This window comes from Pongo abelii, chromosome 19 (genome assembly GCF_028885655.2).
Source record: "Pongo abelii isolate AG06213 chromosome 19, NHGRI_mPonAbe1-v2.0_pri, whole genome shotgun sequence".
Taxonomy (NCBI): domain Eukaryota; kingdom Metazoa; phylum Chordata; class Mammalia; order Primates; family Hominidae; genus Pongo; species Pongo abelii.
This window is the reverse complement of record NC_072004.2, coordinates 58610839-58626750: the sequence shown is the minus strand read 5'-3', so window position 1 is coordinate 58626750 and position 15912 is coordinate 58610839. Positions and strand designations below refer to the sequence as shown.

The window sequence follows — 15912 nt, the reverse complement described above, 5'->3', positions numbered from 1 at the left end:
ACTCGGAGGCTGAGTCAGGAGAATCACTTGAATCCAAGAGGCAGAGGTTGTAGTGAGCTGATTGTACCACTGCACTCCAGCATGGCTGACAGAGTGAGACTCCGTCTCAAAAAAAAAAAAAAAAAAGGCCTCGGCCTCCCAAAGTGCTGGGATTACAGGTGTGAGCCGCCATGCTTGGCCAATAGGATCTCTTAGACATTGCTAGTAGGAGTACAAATTGGAACACCACTTTGGAAAACAGCTTGGTATTACCTTGTAAAATTTTACATTCACGTATGTTATGACCCAGCAATTACTCCAAAAAGAAATTCTGATCTATGTGCATCAGAAGGTAAGAATGTTCATAATAACATTGTTTATAATAGCCAAAAAAAAAAAAAATCCTGAAAGCAACCCAAAGCCTTGTTTGTAAGAGAATGGAGAAACTAAACTGTGGCACAGTTACATAATGGAATATTATACAACTGGGAGAAAGAATGAACTACAACCTGATACAAAAATCTAACTTTTTTCCCCCCACCCCCCCCCCAGGGCCCTGGCTAGATCTAATTGATTCTTAATAATTTCATATTGATTAAATTATCAAGCCTCAGGAATTTTTCATAACGTTTCAGAACAAAAAGTAAAACAAAATGAATATTAGTCATTGATATGCATGATAAAACTTTTTAAAAAGCAAAATCGTAACAAATACAAGATTCAGACTGGTGGTTACTTTAGAGGAACAAAATAGGGAGGAACACATAAACAAATGTTACATAAGTCAAGTCATTGTTTCTGTTTTAGTTCTCTGGTTGAATAGCAGGTTTACAGGTATTCATGATATCAGCAAATAAAATAAAATAGGGCCATGAGTATATACAATGATGATAGTGTGTTATACTAGAGATTGTGACTAATATACTTTTGTGCCCCTAAATTGTGATATTTTGTGATCTTTAAAAATATCAGCAATCACAATAAATGTAAATGGACTAAACTTCCTAGTTAGCACAATAAATAATGAACCAGAGCTAGCTATATGCTATTTACAGGAGACTGAACAAAAAATTTGGGACATGGAAAGGTTCAAAGTAAAAGGAAAGAGGGAAAGAGAAAGATCTATCAGTCAAGGGCTAATTAAAAGAGTAGTTACATTTATTACAGACAAAGTAGACTTTAAAGCAAAAGGCATTAGGGATAAGTATCTTCTGTGTCAATATTACAGGAATAATTCGCTAGGAAAATAGCAAATCTAAGCTTGTATGCACCTAATAACAAGGCCTTAAAATACACAAAGCAAAAAGTATGGGAAGCAGAAAATGCATAGTTATAGTGAGAAATTTTAACAGTTCTTTTTGATGCACCTGACAACGTACTTTTAAAATACAGCAAAATTTGAGAGAATTACAGGAGAAACTGGCAAATCTAGTCATATAGAAATTTTAATGTACTTCTATAAAAAGCAACAGGTCAAGCAGACAAAATATTAGTAAGGCCACAAGAAATCTAGATAATATAATTAATAAGTCTGATCTAATAGACCCATATAAAATGCTATACTTAAAAATTAAGGCATATACATTCTTTTCAAATCTACATGAAATATTTACAAAAATTGACTGCACAAAAGCAAGTTTCAATAAATAACAAAGAATCTGCTTCATATAGATCACGTTCTTTGACCTTAATTCAGTTAAGTTAGACGTTAATCACTAAAGAATAACCTCAAATACTCCTCAAATACACCTGTATCAATTCACTGGTCAAACAAGAAATTGTATCCAAAATCTAATTTTTTTTTTTTTTAAACAGGATCTCGCTCTGTCACCCAGGCTGGAGTAGTGACATGATCATGGCTCACTACAGTCTCAACTTCCCAGGCTCAAGCGATCCTCCCACCTTAGCCTCTTGAGTAGCTGGGCCTATAGGTACATGTTAGCACACCTGGCTAGTTTCTAGAAAAGTTTTCTTTTGCAGAGATGGGGCCTCACTATGTTGCCCAGGCTGGTCTCAAACTCCTGGGCTCAAGTGATCCTCCCACCTTGGCTTCCCAAAGTGCTGGGATTACAGGCATAAGCCATTGTGTCCAGCCCAAAATCTAAACTTTTTTTACTTCATTGATAATAAAAAGTCTGTATATCTTGTGGAATATAGCTTGAGTGGTACTTAAAGTGAAATCTGTAGTCTTAAATGTTAAAATCAGAAAACAGATGGCTAAAAATTAATTACCTAAGGCACCAATTCAAAAAAAAAAAAGAGCAACAGAATAAATCCAAAAAGAGCAGAGGCAGAAGGGAATACTATATGATATATATTAACATTACATTATGTATTATATTCTCATATACTATATAAGAGTATATATTTTCTATTGTGCCATATATAAGAATATAATATATAATAATGTATAAGAACAAAACTTACTGGAACAGAAAAAGAAACAATATTGAAACTAAAGTCTGGTTCTTTGAAAACACAAATAGAAAGTAGAAAGAAAACACTAGTAAAAAAAAAAAAGATCTCTGGCACAGCTGATCCAGATAATAAAAAATACATATAAAATGATACTTGGAATGAAAAAAATAAACATTATGGATAAATACAGCAGAGATTAAAATACATTAAGAGATAACTATGAACAGCATTTTGTCAACACATTTGAAAACCTAGATGGTATGGATAATTTCCTTGAAAAATATAGTGTATAAAAATAGATGCAAGAAGAAAACAGAAAACCTGAAGAGATCTACAAGCATTAAAGAAATGGAATCAGTAGTTAAAAATCAACCCACGAAATGTCTGTCCCAGACCCAGACAATTTACCTGCAAGTTCTACCAAACATTCAAGGAACACATAATTCCAATCTTATACACACTGTTCCAGAAAATGAAAAAAGAAGGAACATTTACCAGTTCCTTTTATGAGACCAGTATAACCAAAGGCAGTACGAAAAGGGAAGACTGCAGCCAATTTGACTTAAGAACATGAATACAAAAAGAATCCTAGAATGAAATTAAATGTTGGCCATCATTCATTCATTCATCCACTCACTCATTCAGTCAATCATTATTTATTGAGCGTCAACTGTGCACCAGCAGGCACTGTGCTAGTACATGGAGAGCAGAAAGGGACGGGAGCTTCTGGCTTAGAGGAGATGGGCAATAAAGCAAATGATCATACAGGGTAAGGTACACAGAGGACGTTCTGGTAAGGTAACTGCATATCAAAGGGCATTCGACCCTGTCAGAGAGGTCTGGGAAAGATTTCCAGGCACATAAAGTGGAGTAAGGGTGGATGTGAGAAGACTGCTTTGTAAGCTGTTGCAGAGCCTCAGGTGGGAGATCTGGGATGCAGCAGCAAGAAAGATGGATTTGAACCTGGGCTTCCTTTAGAAAGGCTAAGTGGAGATGTTGAATAGGAAATTGACCAGAGCTTGGAGCTCTTCAGGAAGGGCGGGGCTGGAGATTTCAATCTGAGTGGCATCAACATGTGTTTAAACCCATCCTGGAAGATTGAGTTTGAAGAAGGAAGTGTCCAACATTGTCTTGGGCTGTTGAGACTTTCAGAGGGTTGAGGACTGATATTGTGCTGCTTGAATTCTCCTGATGCAGGGGCTACATTGAGTGAGCTGGAGAAAAAAAAATGCATAAAATAATAATAATAAGCTATTACAAATAATGTAGTGCAAAAGGGCAGCAAGAGGGAATTTTTTTGGACAATGAAACTGTTCTGCATCTTGATTATGGTAGTGGTTACATGACTCTATACATATGTCAAAACTCATAGAATTACAGACCAAAAAGAGTAAATGTTACCGTATATAAATTAAAAATAAATGAGTAAAAACAATATAGTAATGGAGACTTAAAATTCAGTTCTTTCTAAGCCCTGACTTTGTAACTGCAGCTCTAGCCCCTCTCTGGATTTTAAATCAGTTCTATAAGTGTCAGCTTGTGGAGGTCTATACCAGACAGGAAGGGCCCCCAACTCTTGCCTTGTGAGGGACAGAATAAACATGCAGGCAGCAGAGGCCACAGGGCATTGGACTGATGGTCAGAGGGTGGGGGTGGGATGTAGCCTGGTGAGTTTGGCACCTCTGAGACCCTGATGTATAATGAGGGGATTAGATTAGGAAAGGCCTTTCTACCTAGGATGGCCTGTGGTTCTACTGTAAAAATCCCAAACACAATACAATTAGCTCTGTTGTCTGCATTTTGTTTAGAATAATCAATCATAATAAACAATCATCATAACAACTGGCTGTTCAACACATGAGACCCCAGATGATTTGGGAAGGAGCTTGGAGTGACAGGAAATGTTCGGGTTTGTGGTTTAAAGCCTTAGAGCACCTTCTCAATATGATTATATTGAGTAGTGATTGATAATAAACACGACTCAGGTTTACAGTGAAAAAGGAACTTTTACAACATTGGTTCACTTCAGCCTCTCACCTTCACCCCATCAATCCTGTCAAGGAGGAATTACTGCAATTTAGGGAACAGGGAGATTGAGGGTCTGGTCACTCAAGGCTATGGCTGGTGTTGAGATTTTCCAAATATTCCATTTTTCCAAAGCCCACAGTGGATTTGGTACACTTTTGGTGTTGAGTGTATTCCTTTGTCTCCTAATCCTATGAAAATTAATGGAAAAGTGTTAATTGGGCATCAATTCATGCTTAACATTAATCTTAGTATTTGATGAACCACAACTTTATGTTGCCCCTCATGCCATATTAACTCAGTTTATTGCAACAATTTAAAACAATACAGATTTAAAACAATATGGGTAATTGTATCCGTATTGTTTCAAATGCCCCATAAATTGAAACCAGCCCGAATTTGGGCAGCCTGGAATCTGCCGGAGAAACTTTCGTGCGATGCCTTTGGAAGGCTACAGACATTGTCTTTTTGGAGTTTTCAGTGCATGAAGGTATGAAACCGCATTTATTAAGCACCTACTGTATGCCAGAACCCGTGCTGCACAATACTGCTGCTGCTAAGGTGGGATGATTCTGAAGCCTTCTGCCACCGCAGCTACCTCTGCAGGTCGTGAGGTGTCTTGGGCTATTTCAGTGTCATGCACTTTATTATCCTGGCATACAAAGGCTGGGTGAGAAATAAAATATATAACGAACAGATTACACAGGGGTTTCCTGAAATAACCACCCTTCCCAGCCATCTCAGAGACACCCCAAAAGTACTTCTCGTTATATACAAACATTTGCTTTGAACCTCAATCATGTGACCTTGACTCCTATAACCTATCTTATTATATTTTTAAAACACTGTATGATTAACGCGGAAACCCTTTCTTCGGCACTTTCTCGCCACTGGAATCGCGTCAGTTTCTCAAAGTTCCAAAATAACCTTTCCCGGGCACGGATTGGTACCTCTACTGGGGAAGGGCGGGGAACCGCGCAAGACGTGCCGGTGTGGAGCGAGAGCCAGAGAACTTCCAGCGCAAAAGGAAAATAAAACTTGTGGCTGGTGTTTGTGCAGGAGGGTCTCCGCCATCCTGAAGCCCCCCGATCCTGGGGGGTCTCGGGGGCCGCCAAAGGAGCGCCAGGGTGTGGGTTTGCTACCGACGTCCTTGACCTAAATTTCTGAGCGGTGGCTGGAAACAGGGCACAGCGGAGGGCGGGCGGCTGGTGCCATCCCCGGATCTCGGCGGCAGGGGCCGGCAAACTTGAATGGAGAGGGCGAACTAGAGAGGGTGGGGGGCGTCTTCTCCCAGGTCCGGGTGAGGAGCCGCAGCAAGCTCCCCGCGCCTCCCCTCCCCCGATCCACCCGCCCCCCGGCAGCCCATGTGATCCAGGGAAGTCGGGGTGCGCTCCCCCTCGCCCTGCGCCCTGCCGGCCCGGAGGCGGGGTCCCCTCGGCCCGCGGGGTTCGCGCGCCACCCTTGTGGGTCCGGCCGTGGGGGGCCGAGTGTGCGCGCGCGGGCAGGCGGGGGCCGCACGGGGGTGCGTGACGTCACCGGCATTGGTTACACGACGTTCTAGAACTCCGCCCCACGTGCGCCGGGGAGGAGGGGGAGGAGGAGGAGGAGATGGGGGTGGGGAGGAGGAGGGGGAGAGGTGGGGATGGGCCGGGGGGGCGGGGACGGGGGGTGTGCGAGGCAGCGGGGCTGAGCTAAGCCGAGCCCACGTGTGACGGCTCTCGCCGCTGCCCCGGCTCCGCCGCTCGCAGAGAGATTCGGAGGAGCCCGGGCGGGGGGGAGGAGGAGGGGGAGGAGGGAGCGGAGATCTCGGGGCTCGGAGCCGGCCGCCGCTCCGCTCCGATCGCTGTGGGGCTCGGTTTTTTGGGGGTGGGGGGGCGGGGGGGCTCAGATATGGAGGCAAATGGGAGCCAAGGCACCTCGGGCAGCGCCAACGACTCCCAGCACGACCCCGGGTAAGTTTCCAGCCGCTGCCCACCGCGCCGCCTTGGGCTCGCTCTCCTTGCAGCGGCGGGGACGGCGGTGCGCGGAGCCGGGCATCTCCCGCGCCCCCCCGCCTCTCCCGCGCGCCCCCCCCGTGGAAGTTACACACCTTTGGATTGCATTTCGCCGTCACCTTCTCCCCCACCCCACCTCCCGGCTCTCGCTCGCTCGCTCCCCCCCGCTTTCCTTTTAGCTTTTGTAAGTTACACGTCAAAATGGCCGATCTGACATCGGTGCTCACTTCTGTTATGTTTTCTCCCTCTAGTAAAATGTTTATCGGTGGACTGAGCTGGCAGACCTCACCAGGTAAGGGAGGGAGGGGGGGACGCCTGGGTCCCCCCCTTCTTGGCTTCTTTATTGCTCTTTGTTATCCCGGTGTAGGAGCCCCCCCCGCCATTGGCTCCCCACTTCTCCTGTGCAAGGTTATTTTTTTAAATAGCAAATCCTTTCTGAGCCCTCTATGCGACCTCTGTTGCCGAATTTCCCCCGCGTGTGCAAAAAATGCAAAAACAAAACAGAATAACAACAGAAAACTACTTTTGGATTTTGTCCTTGATCAAAATTTGCATTGCTTTTTTTTTTCCACACCTTCTCTCCCCCCCCCCCCCCATCTCTCTCTTTCTCTCTCTACAGATAGCCTTAGAGACTATTTTAGCAAATTTGGAGAAATTAGAGAATGTATGGTCATGAGAGATCCCACTACGAAACGCTCCAGGTAAACCATTCCCTTCTGGATTTTGTCTTTATTTTAGAACAAAGTTTAAGTTTTATTTTTGGAGGTGTCTTCGGAAGTAGCTAAGCGGATTAGAATGGGGCTCAGGCGCGTGGCTGATCTCGAACGGCTCTCTATACCACCCCCACCGCCCCCCAGTAACCCCAGAGGTTATTGTTAATTGGAGCTGAACTCTGGATACAGAGATACCCATCTCTCTGCTTTAAGTCATTTTCCCGTCGCTTCTTTTTCTGTTTAAAATGACATTCAGCTTCATTTACTTTCGCATAGTTTTTTTTTTTTAATCTTAATGTGTGTTTCCCCCACATTCCCAGCTCCCCAAACTCTTAAGATCCGTCTTAGAAAGATGGTGGTGAATCTCTTCTAAGTGCCGGGCTTTCTTCGGAATAAAACAAAGCGTTAAGAAAGGGAAGGGGAGGAGGAGAGGAAACTGAGGTGGCCAAAGAGTGGAGGCACCAGCATTTTCCAAGTTACCTCCACCCTCCCTGCCCCCGTTCCACTTCCCCCGTTAACCTTGATGTTTTTTCTTGCGAGGTGGAGGGCTGTAGGCAGGAGGGGAATTGGAGGAGGGGAGTGGGAGTGGGGGTGCGTGGGGGGCAACTTTTGCTCCTCATTCAGCCTTAGGTCTCACTCCTTGTTGCTTTCAATGGTGTCACATTTTCTTGTTTGTTTTTCTCCCTCTTTGTCTCCTTTCAGAGGCTTCGGTTTCGTCACGTTCGCAGACCCAGCAAGTGTAGATAAAGTATTAGGTCAGCCCCACCATGAGTTAGATTCCAAGACGGTAGGTTGCTTTTTGTTGTTGTTGTTCGCCCCTTTTCAGGAACGATCTGGGCATTGACAGCCCCATTTAAAGGGACAGTGCCTTCTTTTGCTTCTGTGCTAGAACTGGGTAGTTTTAAACTGAGCCAGCGGGTTGGCTCAAAAGTTTGCTGCTGTGGCTGGCTTTGGGGTTTTCTTTTTAGAGCCTGTCCCATTGCAGCTTCAGATGCTGCCAAGGTTAGGCTTGGGGAGGAGAGGGTTCGGCTCCGGGAGAGTCTGCCTTCCCGGCCTGGGGACTGTGCAGAGAAACTCCACCAGAGAGCAAATGCAACTTTTCTTTGTCAGCCAAGCACAGCACGCGTTACCAACTGTGGCTGTGGGGATCAGCTTTGAGAAGGCACAGCCTGCTTAGTGGCCAGGGGGGACAGCAATGGGAAGGAGGGGAGAGGGCGCTAATTACAGGTCCAGGCAACAGGTTTCTCTTGGGGCACTTGGGATTTGGAATGTGGTTTGGGAAGGGAAGGGGACGCTGGCAGAGCTGAGCTGGGCATCCACTGGGGTGACTCCAGATGGCGTGAAATCTAAGGCTGATAAGGCCTGGGGGTTTCAAAGTGATTTTTTTTTTCCTTCCTTTTCTTTCTCAGATCCTTTCATTTGAGTGTGGGTACTTTTATACATTACAAGTTTTAAAAATCCAGAGTAGAAGGGGGAAAGGTCTCCAGGCAGAGGTCAGAAGGGGAAGGGAAGAAAGAGTGTCTGTATATAACAATACATTTAATGGGAGGGGGAGTGTGCAGTGTTTTATTTAGCCCCTGTGTGGGCTTCCTGCCTCTCCTCCCTTCCCTTTATGTCTACCCGAGTTTCCCCACGGTTTTTATTAATATATATCTGCCCCAAACAGAGGCCTTAAGATGACATTGGGCTGTAGTGCTGGGTTGCATGGAACTTCGCTCCTCTGTGCTGGGGTAGTGGGACAAGGCCAGAGATGGGGCTCTACTTCCATCCGCCTCTTACGAAAGTGAGCAAGACATTCCCTACCTCTGGGTCTCAGTTTCCTCTTCTGTAAAATAAGTGGACCGAGGTGATCTTTCAAGCCCCTTTTGGCTTTAACATTGAATGGAAGAGAAGGAAAGAAAATAAAGAAACCTGGCAACCTTCGGTGCACTTGAATTGATTTTGCAAATTCACCCTCTTTCTCTGATCAAAGAGATCAGGTGTGCGTGCCTTCTCCTAAGGAAGAAACCCACCTACACTCTTAGTTGCTTTATTAATTGTCCTGGACTTGTCATAGCTTGCATGCAGCCCAGCCTTTTGTACTTTTAGATAATTTAATTTCAGAAATCATTTGTAGGATGATAACGGATGTCTGAAAAATTTTTCTCTCCTTGATTTCGTGGCTAGCCATTTCAAAAAGCTAGTGAAATTAAAGAGGAAAATCTTTTTAAGGCAAATTTGGGAATTTATCATCCACCCCCTCTTGCTACCTGGGTGGGAGAAACAGTATTTGGTTTCTGTGGTGGCTGGTGGGTCATATTCCTCTGTATCAGGTGCAAAGCCTGCAGTTTCCCTCTCTGATTGTTTATAGACATGTTTTGGTCACTATTATTTAGTGTAACCTAGCTTTTGACTTTGTTTCAACGTTCAGTGCAGGAGGCAGAAGCGGTTGGTTTATTGACATGGAAACGAGGATCTTGTTTACTGTTACCTTAAAAGCTTTGTTTAGGTAACGGCCATTCACATCCAAAATAGTACCCTAGTCTTTTCCTAGAGGACTTGTAGATACAGTAAGTAGAGCTGTACCTAACTAACTAATGTTTTAATTTTTGGTAGTTTTCTTTTTTGTTTGTTTTTAAAAAATAGTTGACAGGGATGTGCAAAAGGTTGGGATTTGCCATGCTTAACTTGACTCTTCCTCTGCTTCAGAGATCTCAGCATGTAAACTTTGCACGCTGAGGAGCTTCGATCATGATATAATGCTCTGATATGGCCACACACCATCCAGGAGTTCTGAATTGGCTTTTTCGTTTTGTGATTTAAATTTTCTTTAGTACTTCACTTTCTTCATTGCACCTTACTTCTTCCAGCTCCCGGCACCTCCCTCAACATACCCCACACCTGTTACTCCATAAACAAGGTGATTTCTGACTGCAATTGTGTGCCGGCCAACTAAAAAACACCCTCTGGGGAGTACTTATAAAAAGACACCTCTGTCTTACGTACGTCAACAGAATGGAAAATCCACACCTGTTGTATTTCTCTTGTAGACAAGCGCTAGTCAGTGCTGGACACACCTGTAGATGCAGTAATGTTAATCTTTATGAAAGGGTAGTTTTCTAGATCAGAGATTTTTGTCTATTTTAGTTTTTGAAAAGTAATCTCTCATTTCTCAGGTGATGTTTAAAGGTAGGGAACGCAATGCAGACTTTTATTAGGTCTTTAAGCCACCGTAATAACAGCAGGAAATCCTCATATGTCTTTCTGGCTGGGACCCTAGGTGATGTAAGTAAGGGAACAAATGAACTATGCTCCGTGCTTCCCACTCCCCACCCCCAGCTCCCTACTTTCCTCCACAGCATTACTCTTTTTTCCCCCCTCCCTCTCATGGCAGAAGTGAAAACAAAGCTCAGATTTACTTTTTAGAAGGAAAACATTTTAATATTAAAGCCAAAGCCTGGAAATAAATAACTGGTAGCAATGTTTATACTATCTGTGTTACATTTTTACCCAAAGATTTGTGACATTTAGAAATTGGATGAAAACCGACAACGGGAATATTTTCACATTTCTTTCCTCCTCTTTTTATCTGTGCAGTCACTTTTTTCCTCCCTCACATCAGCCTGTTAGATTCACATGCTTCCGGGAGAACTGTTCTGAGTTATACAGCTAGACCCTGATTGAGCATCATGCGTTTTGCAAGTGTCTGATTTGGACTGGAGGATATTTTTCCATTCGGATTGAGGTTGGGGTAGGGGAATTCCCTACTTGTTGCACTAGATTCTGACTACTTCTTTTATTCAGTAACTTTTTTTTTTTTTTTTGGTGCCCTCCCCATGTTGGGATTTCTTTTCTAATTTGGGTTTAGGTTGCTTATAGATTTTTACTCCCTGTTGTTTTTAAAATCCAGGTGGATTTAGCTCACCTGCTTCATTTTCTTTACTTAAAAAAATTATTTTTTATCTTTTGAGGTATAACTACAGAATAGATGATCTTTTTGATTAATCCTGGGTAACTTTACTTTTGCTGAAAAGAATTAATTAACTCAAGCAGAGCACTGTGTTGGATGTCTATGGGGAGTTTTGGATGTTGTTGATTTAAAAAATTTTTGGAATCTCCTTCCCCTCCTGTGTTGTTTAGTTATCATCAGGGAGAAGAAATACCATCCAATTACCTACTGCTAGAGAATACTTACATTTAATTTTCAGGTTATGATTTTTTTCCCGATGATAATGATGCTCCCATCTTTTCTCCCGGCCACGCATAGCAAATTAGATGTAGATACCATTTAATATTCAGTGTCTGGAAGAAGAAGCCCTTGCCTAAATAAGAATTACATGAGATCTGGTTTATTAAGAGCATCACACACTGAAATGCATGGTGGGTCATTTCAGAAAGGCTAGCTAGCTATGTTAGTTATATGATCTGTTGGAGGGATGGTTAAAGTTGAGATCAAAGTTTAAGAAACTTTTGAGTTGCCTGAGAAGTTACTAAAAGCTGGATTATAAGCCTGAGAAATGAGTGATTAATAATTAGGTGATGAATCATATATTTTTTCCTTTTCTTAAAGTACTTTATTGACTCCTGCTTTTCTTTTTTTTTTCCCAGATTGACCCCAAAGTTGCATTTCCTCGTCGAGCGCAACCGAAGGTAAGTAGGAGAATCAACAGTAGGATTTTAGCACTCAGAGATGATTGCCAAGAATTTCAAATTTCAAACAGCATTGGCAATGAACTGTTGAAGCCTGGTATTCACTGTTCCTTCGGGGTATCAGGACAGGCTGGGCAAGTAGTCCTGTGAGATAACCGTGCATCTCCAAGTTAGCCATCCCAAGGTGGCTTCTGAACATCCACCTGGGGGCAGGGACAAGTCTGATGCTTAGTGGGAGGACATGTTTCCATCGACTGCAGTATTTTTTGCAAGGATTCTATTTGTTTTTTAAGCATTTCCAATATCATATCAGGAAAAGTCGAACATTTCCTTGTGACTCTTTTGGAGGGTACTCTTTGAGGCTTTACAACTTGGAGTTTATGGAGAGTAGAGTTTAACTAAACAGCTGATCCTTTCTTGGAAAAAACAACTTCTTAGGCCCATAAAGCCTTAAATCTGGGAGAGCAAGCAGTGGATATCTTGGTTTTAGGTTGGTTGGATAAGTCAGGGCATACTTGAAACCAACAGTGCTTCTTATTTGTGCAAGTTTTGGTGCCTGGGTGGAGAAGTCCTGAAAATGTTGTAACCTTGTAGGAGTGGCACTACAAGACTTGCTTAAAGAATTGAGATAGGGCTTCACTTTTTTAGAAGTGTGTCGTTAACATAGTTTTCACTGAGCTTGCCAGGTGTGGCTATGAGAACACAGTTGCATGAAGCCTAAGGTTAAATTGGAAGGGCTTACGGCTTACATGTTACATTTACACTTTTTAGTTACTTTTTTTCTTCCTTATGTAGCACTGGAAGAAATGCTTTTTATGTATCTTCTGGATTTGTCATTCTTTTAGGGAGAGGGGAAAAGTTGAAGCTTCTGATTGTAAGTCGGAAAAGGTTGTGGCTTTAGCAAATTCAGTTTATTTCTTTACGCATAGTCTCCCAGAAGTGGAACCTTTTAATTGTGTAAAGAGAGGAATGGTTTTGCACATTAATATAGAAAAAGTTGGTGATTGTGATGGTACTTTGAGAATTTCAGGTCTGGGGCGTACCACTTGATTGATTGATTCCTTCCTTCCCTCCTTCCTTCCCTCCCTCCCTCCTTGTTCTGTTTCTTCTCCCTTTTTTAAAGACGGAAACACAACTTTCTAAGTAAATACAATGAAATATTTCCTTCGGGCATTTTTTTGTAATGCTTAAGCAAATGATAGGAATTAATGATTAGGTTATTTCTGTACTTAGCACAAACTTTGGAATTGTCCTTATTGTTATAGTTACTTCCCAAACTGTCTGTGATCCTTCACATTTCAGAGGGCTTCCCAGAGTTAGCAGTATTTCCTGGGTTTGGAAGAATTGCTGTTTCTTCCATAAGTGTGAATCTTCAAATTTCCAGGTTAGTCATTTGATCACTCAGAGCTTGGATCAGATTACCCAAGAGGGAAGCTGGAAAAATCCCTTACTTGGTAAAACCATGGGTTTGACCTGTTTTTCTCTCCCCTTTGTTGTCCCCCTTCCTTAACTTTATTTTTAAATGAGAAAAGCAATATTTCACTTTAATACACTCTGCAGTGATGCATTCAACTTGAAAATGAGACAGAATATTTCTCAAACTTGTCAACGTGTGCATTCCTTTCCCAACCCTCAACTCCGCATCTGGAATGTTTGTAGGTGAATTAACATGAAACCAGTTGGGGGAGAACATCTTTCCATGAATTCTAGGGATTTAATAATAACACCTCACCGTGTATGACATACTTCACTTTACAGAGGACTTGGCTGTTCATTATCTCCATCTGAATTGCATCTCCTGGGGCATTTGGCTGTTGTCCCTAACCTTCTCTCAGTCTCAGTGTGCTCATCTGTAAAACAGGAGTGATGACATAGCTCTCCCAGAAGGTTTTTGTGTAGAGTAAAAGAGCATGGTCTGTGACAAAGGTCTTCGTCATTGTCATTATTTTTCTTGTTGGTTTTCTCCTCATTGTTCTGGTTGTTGTTTGCAAGTGGGACAGCCTGGGTTTGGATGCTGATGGTGCCACTCCTTAGCTGTGTGAATTTGAACAGATCGTTTAACTTCCTTGAACCTTCGCTTTTCCATCTCATAAGTTTTTCTGCAGATTACGTAAATTAATAAAGGTAAAGGGACTGAAAAAAAAAAAAGACGTTGCATGGTAATGGCATAGAAGCGTTAACCTGCTATCTTATTTATTTATTTATTTTTGAGATGTGATCTCACTGTGTTGCCCAGGCTGGTCTTGAACTCCTGGGCCAAGCTATCCTCCCACCTCTGCCCCCTGGAGTGCTGGGATTATAGGCATGAGCCACTGTGCCTGGCCAACCAGCCATTTTTTACTGCCATTTTTATTAAGTCCTCACATCAATCCTGTGAGAGGTTGAGTAATAATAATGATACTAGTTGAATTTATATGCCAGGCACTATTGCAGAGACTTTATTAATCCATTTAATCCTCATGCAGCCCTATCAGGAGAGCACTAGTATGAGCTCATTTTATAAATGAGGAAACTGAGGCACAGATGGATGTCCAGGAGCCATACCCAGGCAACCTGGCTGTAGAACTGGGCCCTTTACCAATGTGCCATGCTGTGGGGGTACCTCAGGGGATGGCCCCTCTGCTATGCGACAGGAGATGGGCTTGGAGAGGTCAGTGGGCTGTGCTGAGGGAACCATAGCCAGAGTCCCAGGACTTTGAAGTTCTGCGTTCCTGGGCCTAGGTGATTTGCCTTGCCCCATCATGTTATACCAGTGTGTGACACTGTCTTATATCTTTCGATCTGACCCCTCAGGCCATCTTTTCAGATGGTTCTGGAGTTACTCAACCCCAGTGAGGCAATAGAGTAAATGCCAAGGTTGTATGGTGGTTGGGAATTGGGACAGGGTGGGGAGAAAGTGTCTTCCCTGTCTATGGTTATTTTCCAATAGAATTTAAGCCTGGCCACCAGAATTTCATACTGGAGTTAGTGTTGGGGGCCAAAACCCAGCTGGCAGGAGCATAGAACTTTAAGTTGAACCTGATTTATTTATCGTTTATCTCCCTTCAATAAAACTTCTGTGTTTTTGTGTTCAGGTCACAGTGGCAGAGGGAACCCTGCCCCTCCTCGTGGGCTGGGCGAGGAGCTTGTAAATGATATGTCAGTGTGTGTTTCAGTTAAAATGAGTTTCTCTGCTTTCTGGATGTCCCTCCTTGCTAACGCTCACCAGAGAAATATTCCGTGGAGGTGTTAAAACAAGACTAGTGGAAAGAAATGGTAACTTAAAACAAAAGAAAATCCATGGCAGTGAAGAACAGATTTCATATTAGTACTGTCATAATATTCTCTAATGTATTATATAAATAAAAATCTGTTTAGACCAGAATTTTAATAAGTCACCAAAGGAAGGTTTTGAATCCTACAGTTTATATATCCCCCTTTGTGATGTAAATGTTCACATCTCAAGTGAAGTAGAGTGGGGAGACTCTTCGGAGACTAGAGGCTGTTAATTAGTGAAGTATATTTTGATCAGGGCAAGAAGACTGGTTCATTCTATATCTTCCTATTTCTCTGGATGATTATTTCATTTTGTAAAATATTTAAGAGGTCCCCCCCATCTTTTAAAAAATTAAAATGGTCATGCTCTTCTAAAAAGATGACTTAATTTGAAGGCTTTGGAGACATGAGGATGATGGGGATCCATCACTCCCTGTTCTTTGCTCCCTTTGGACTGGAGTGTTGGCTGTCTGGAAGAGTTTTGCTTGAGCTCGTGGGTTCTTTTCTTGTGTGTGGAGTAACCAAGAGACTCTTTAGCATCTTTCAGCAAGAGCGAGGTCTGGATGTACTCACCATCTGTCTTAATTATCCTTGTGTATAAGAAAACATTCCCATCTTTTCCCAATTGCCATTTCCTTCCTTAACTTTTAGAGGCCAGAACCTCATCTGTTGATGCAGGGAGATCTCACTTCTTTAACCTATTTCTAGTTGCCTTCAGTCACAGCGGGGAGTCACTTAAGCCTTCCCAAGGCTCAGTTTCCTCCTTTGTAAAAGAGGGAGAATTATAGTACTCACCGCCTGCAGTTGTTTGGAGCATAAATGCAAAATTCTTCACTGGGAGTCTGGCATAAAATAGCACCCCACAAATGTCTGTTGATCTTATTATTATAGAATTATTA

At 42.7% G+C, this 15912-nt stretch overlaps 1 protein-coding gene and 1 long non-coding RNA gene across 7 annotated transcripts in view; one reads left to right on the top strand and one right to left on the bottom strand.

Annotated features, from left to right (window-relative positions):
* Window positions 1–4386: 4386 nt before the first annotated feature.
* Window positions 4387–5747, bottom strand: LOC129051093 (uncharacterized). Its single transcript, XR_010138299.1, has 3 exons — window positions 5373–5747; window positions 4942–5088; window positions 4387–4613 (listed from the first exon to the last, which is right to left on the bottom strand). It is a non-coding gene; the product is annotated as an uncharacterized LOC129051093 (long non-coding RNA).
* A 344-nt stretch (window positions 5748–6091) lies between these two features.
* Window positions 6092–15912, top strand: part of MSI2 (musashi RNA binding protein 2) — a 429533-nt gene continuing 419712 nt past the window's right edge. For 2 of the 6 annotated variants that reach the window (XM_024234809.3, XM_024234810.3), the window contains exons 1-5: window positions 6092–6374; window positions 6668–6708; window positions 7036–7117; window positions 7832–7916; window positions 11717–11758. In XM_024234809.3, coding sequence (XP_024090577.2) covers window positions 6313–6374; window positions 6668–6708; window positions 7036–7117; window positions 7832–7916; window positions 11717–11758 — 312 coding nt within the window. In that variant the 5' untranslated portion in view covers window positions 6092–6312. The remainder of the gene's footprint in view (window positions 6375–6667; window positions 6709–7035; window positions 7118–7831; window positions 7917–11716; window positions 11759–15912) is intronic. The other 4 variants (XM_054535666.2, XM_054535665.2, XM_024234807.3 and 1 more) reach the window with 3 other exon arrangements.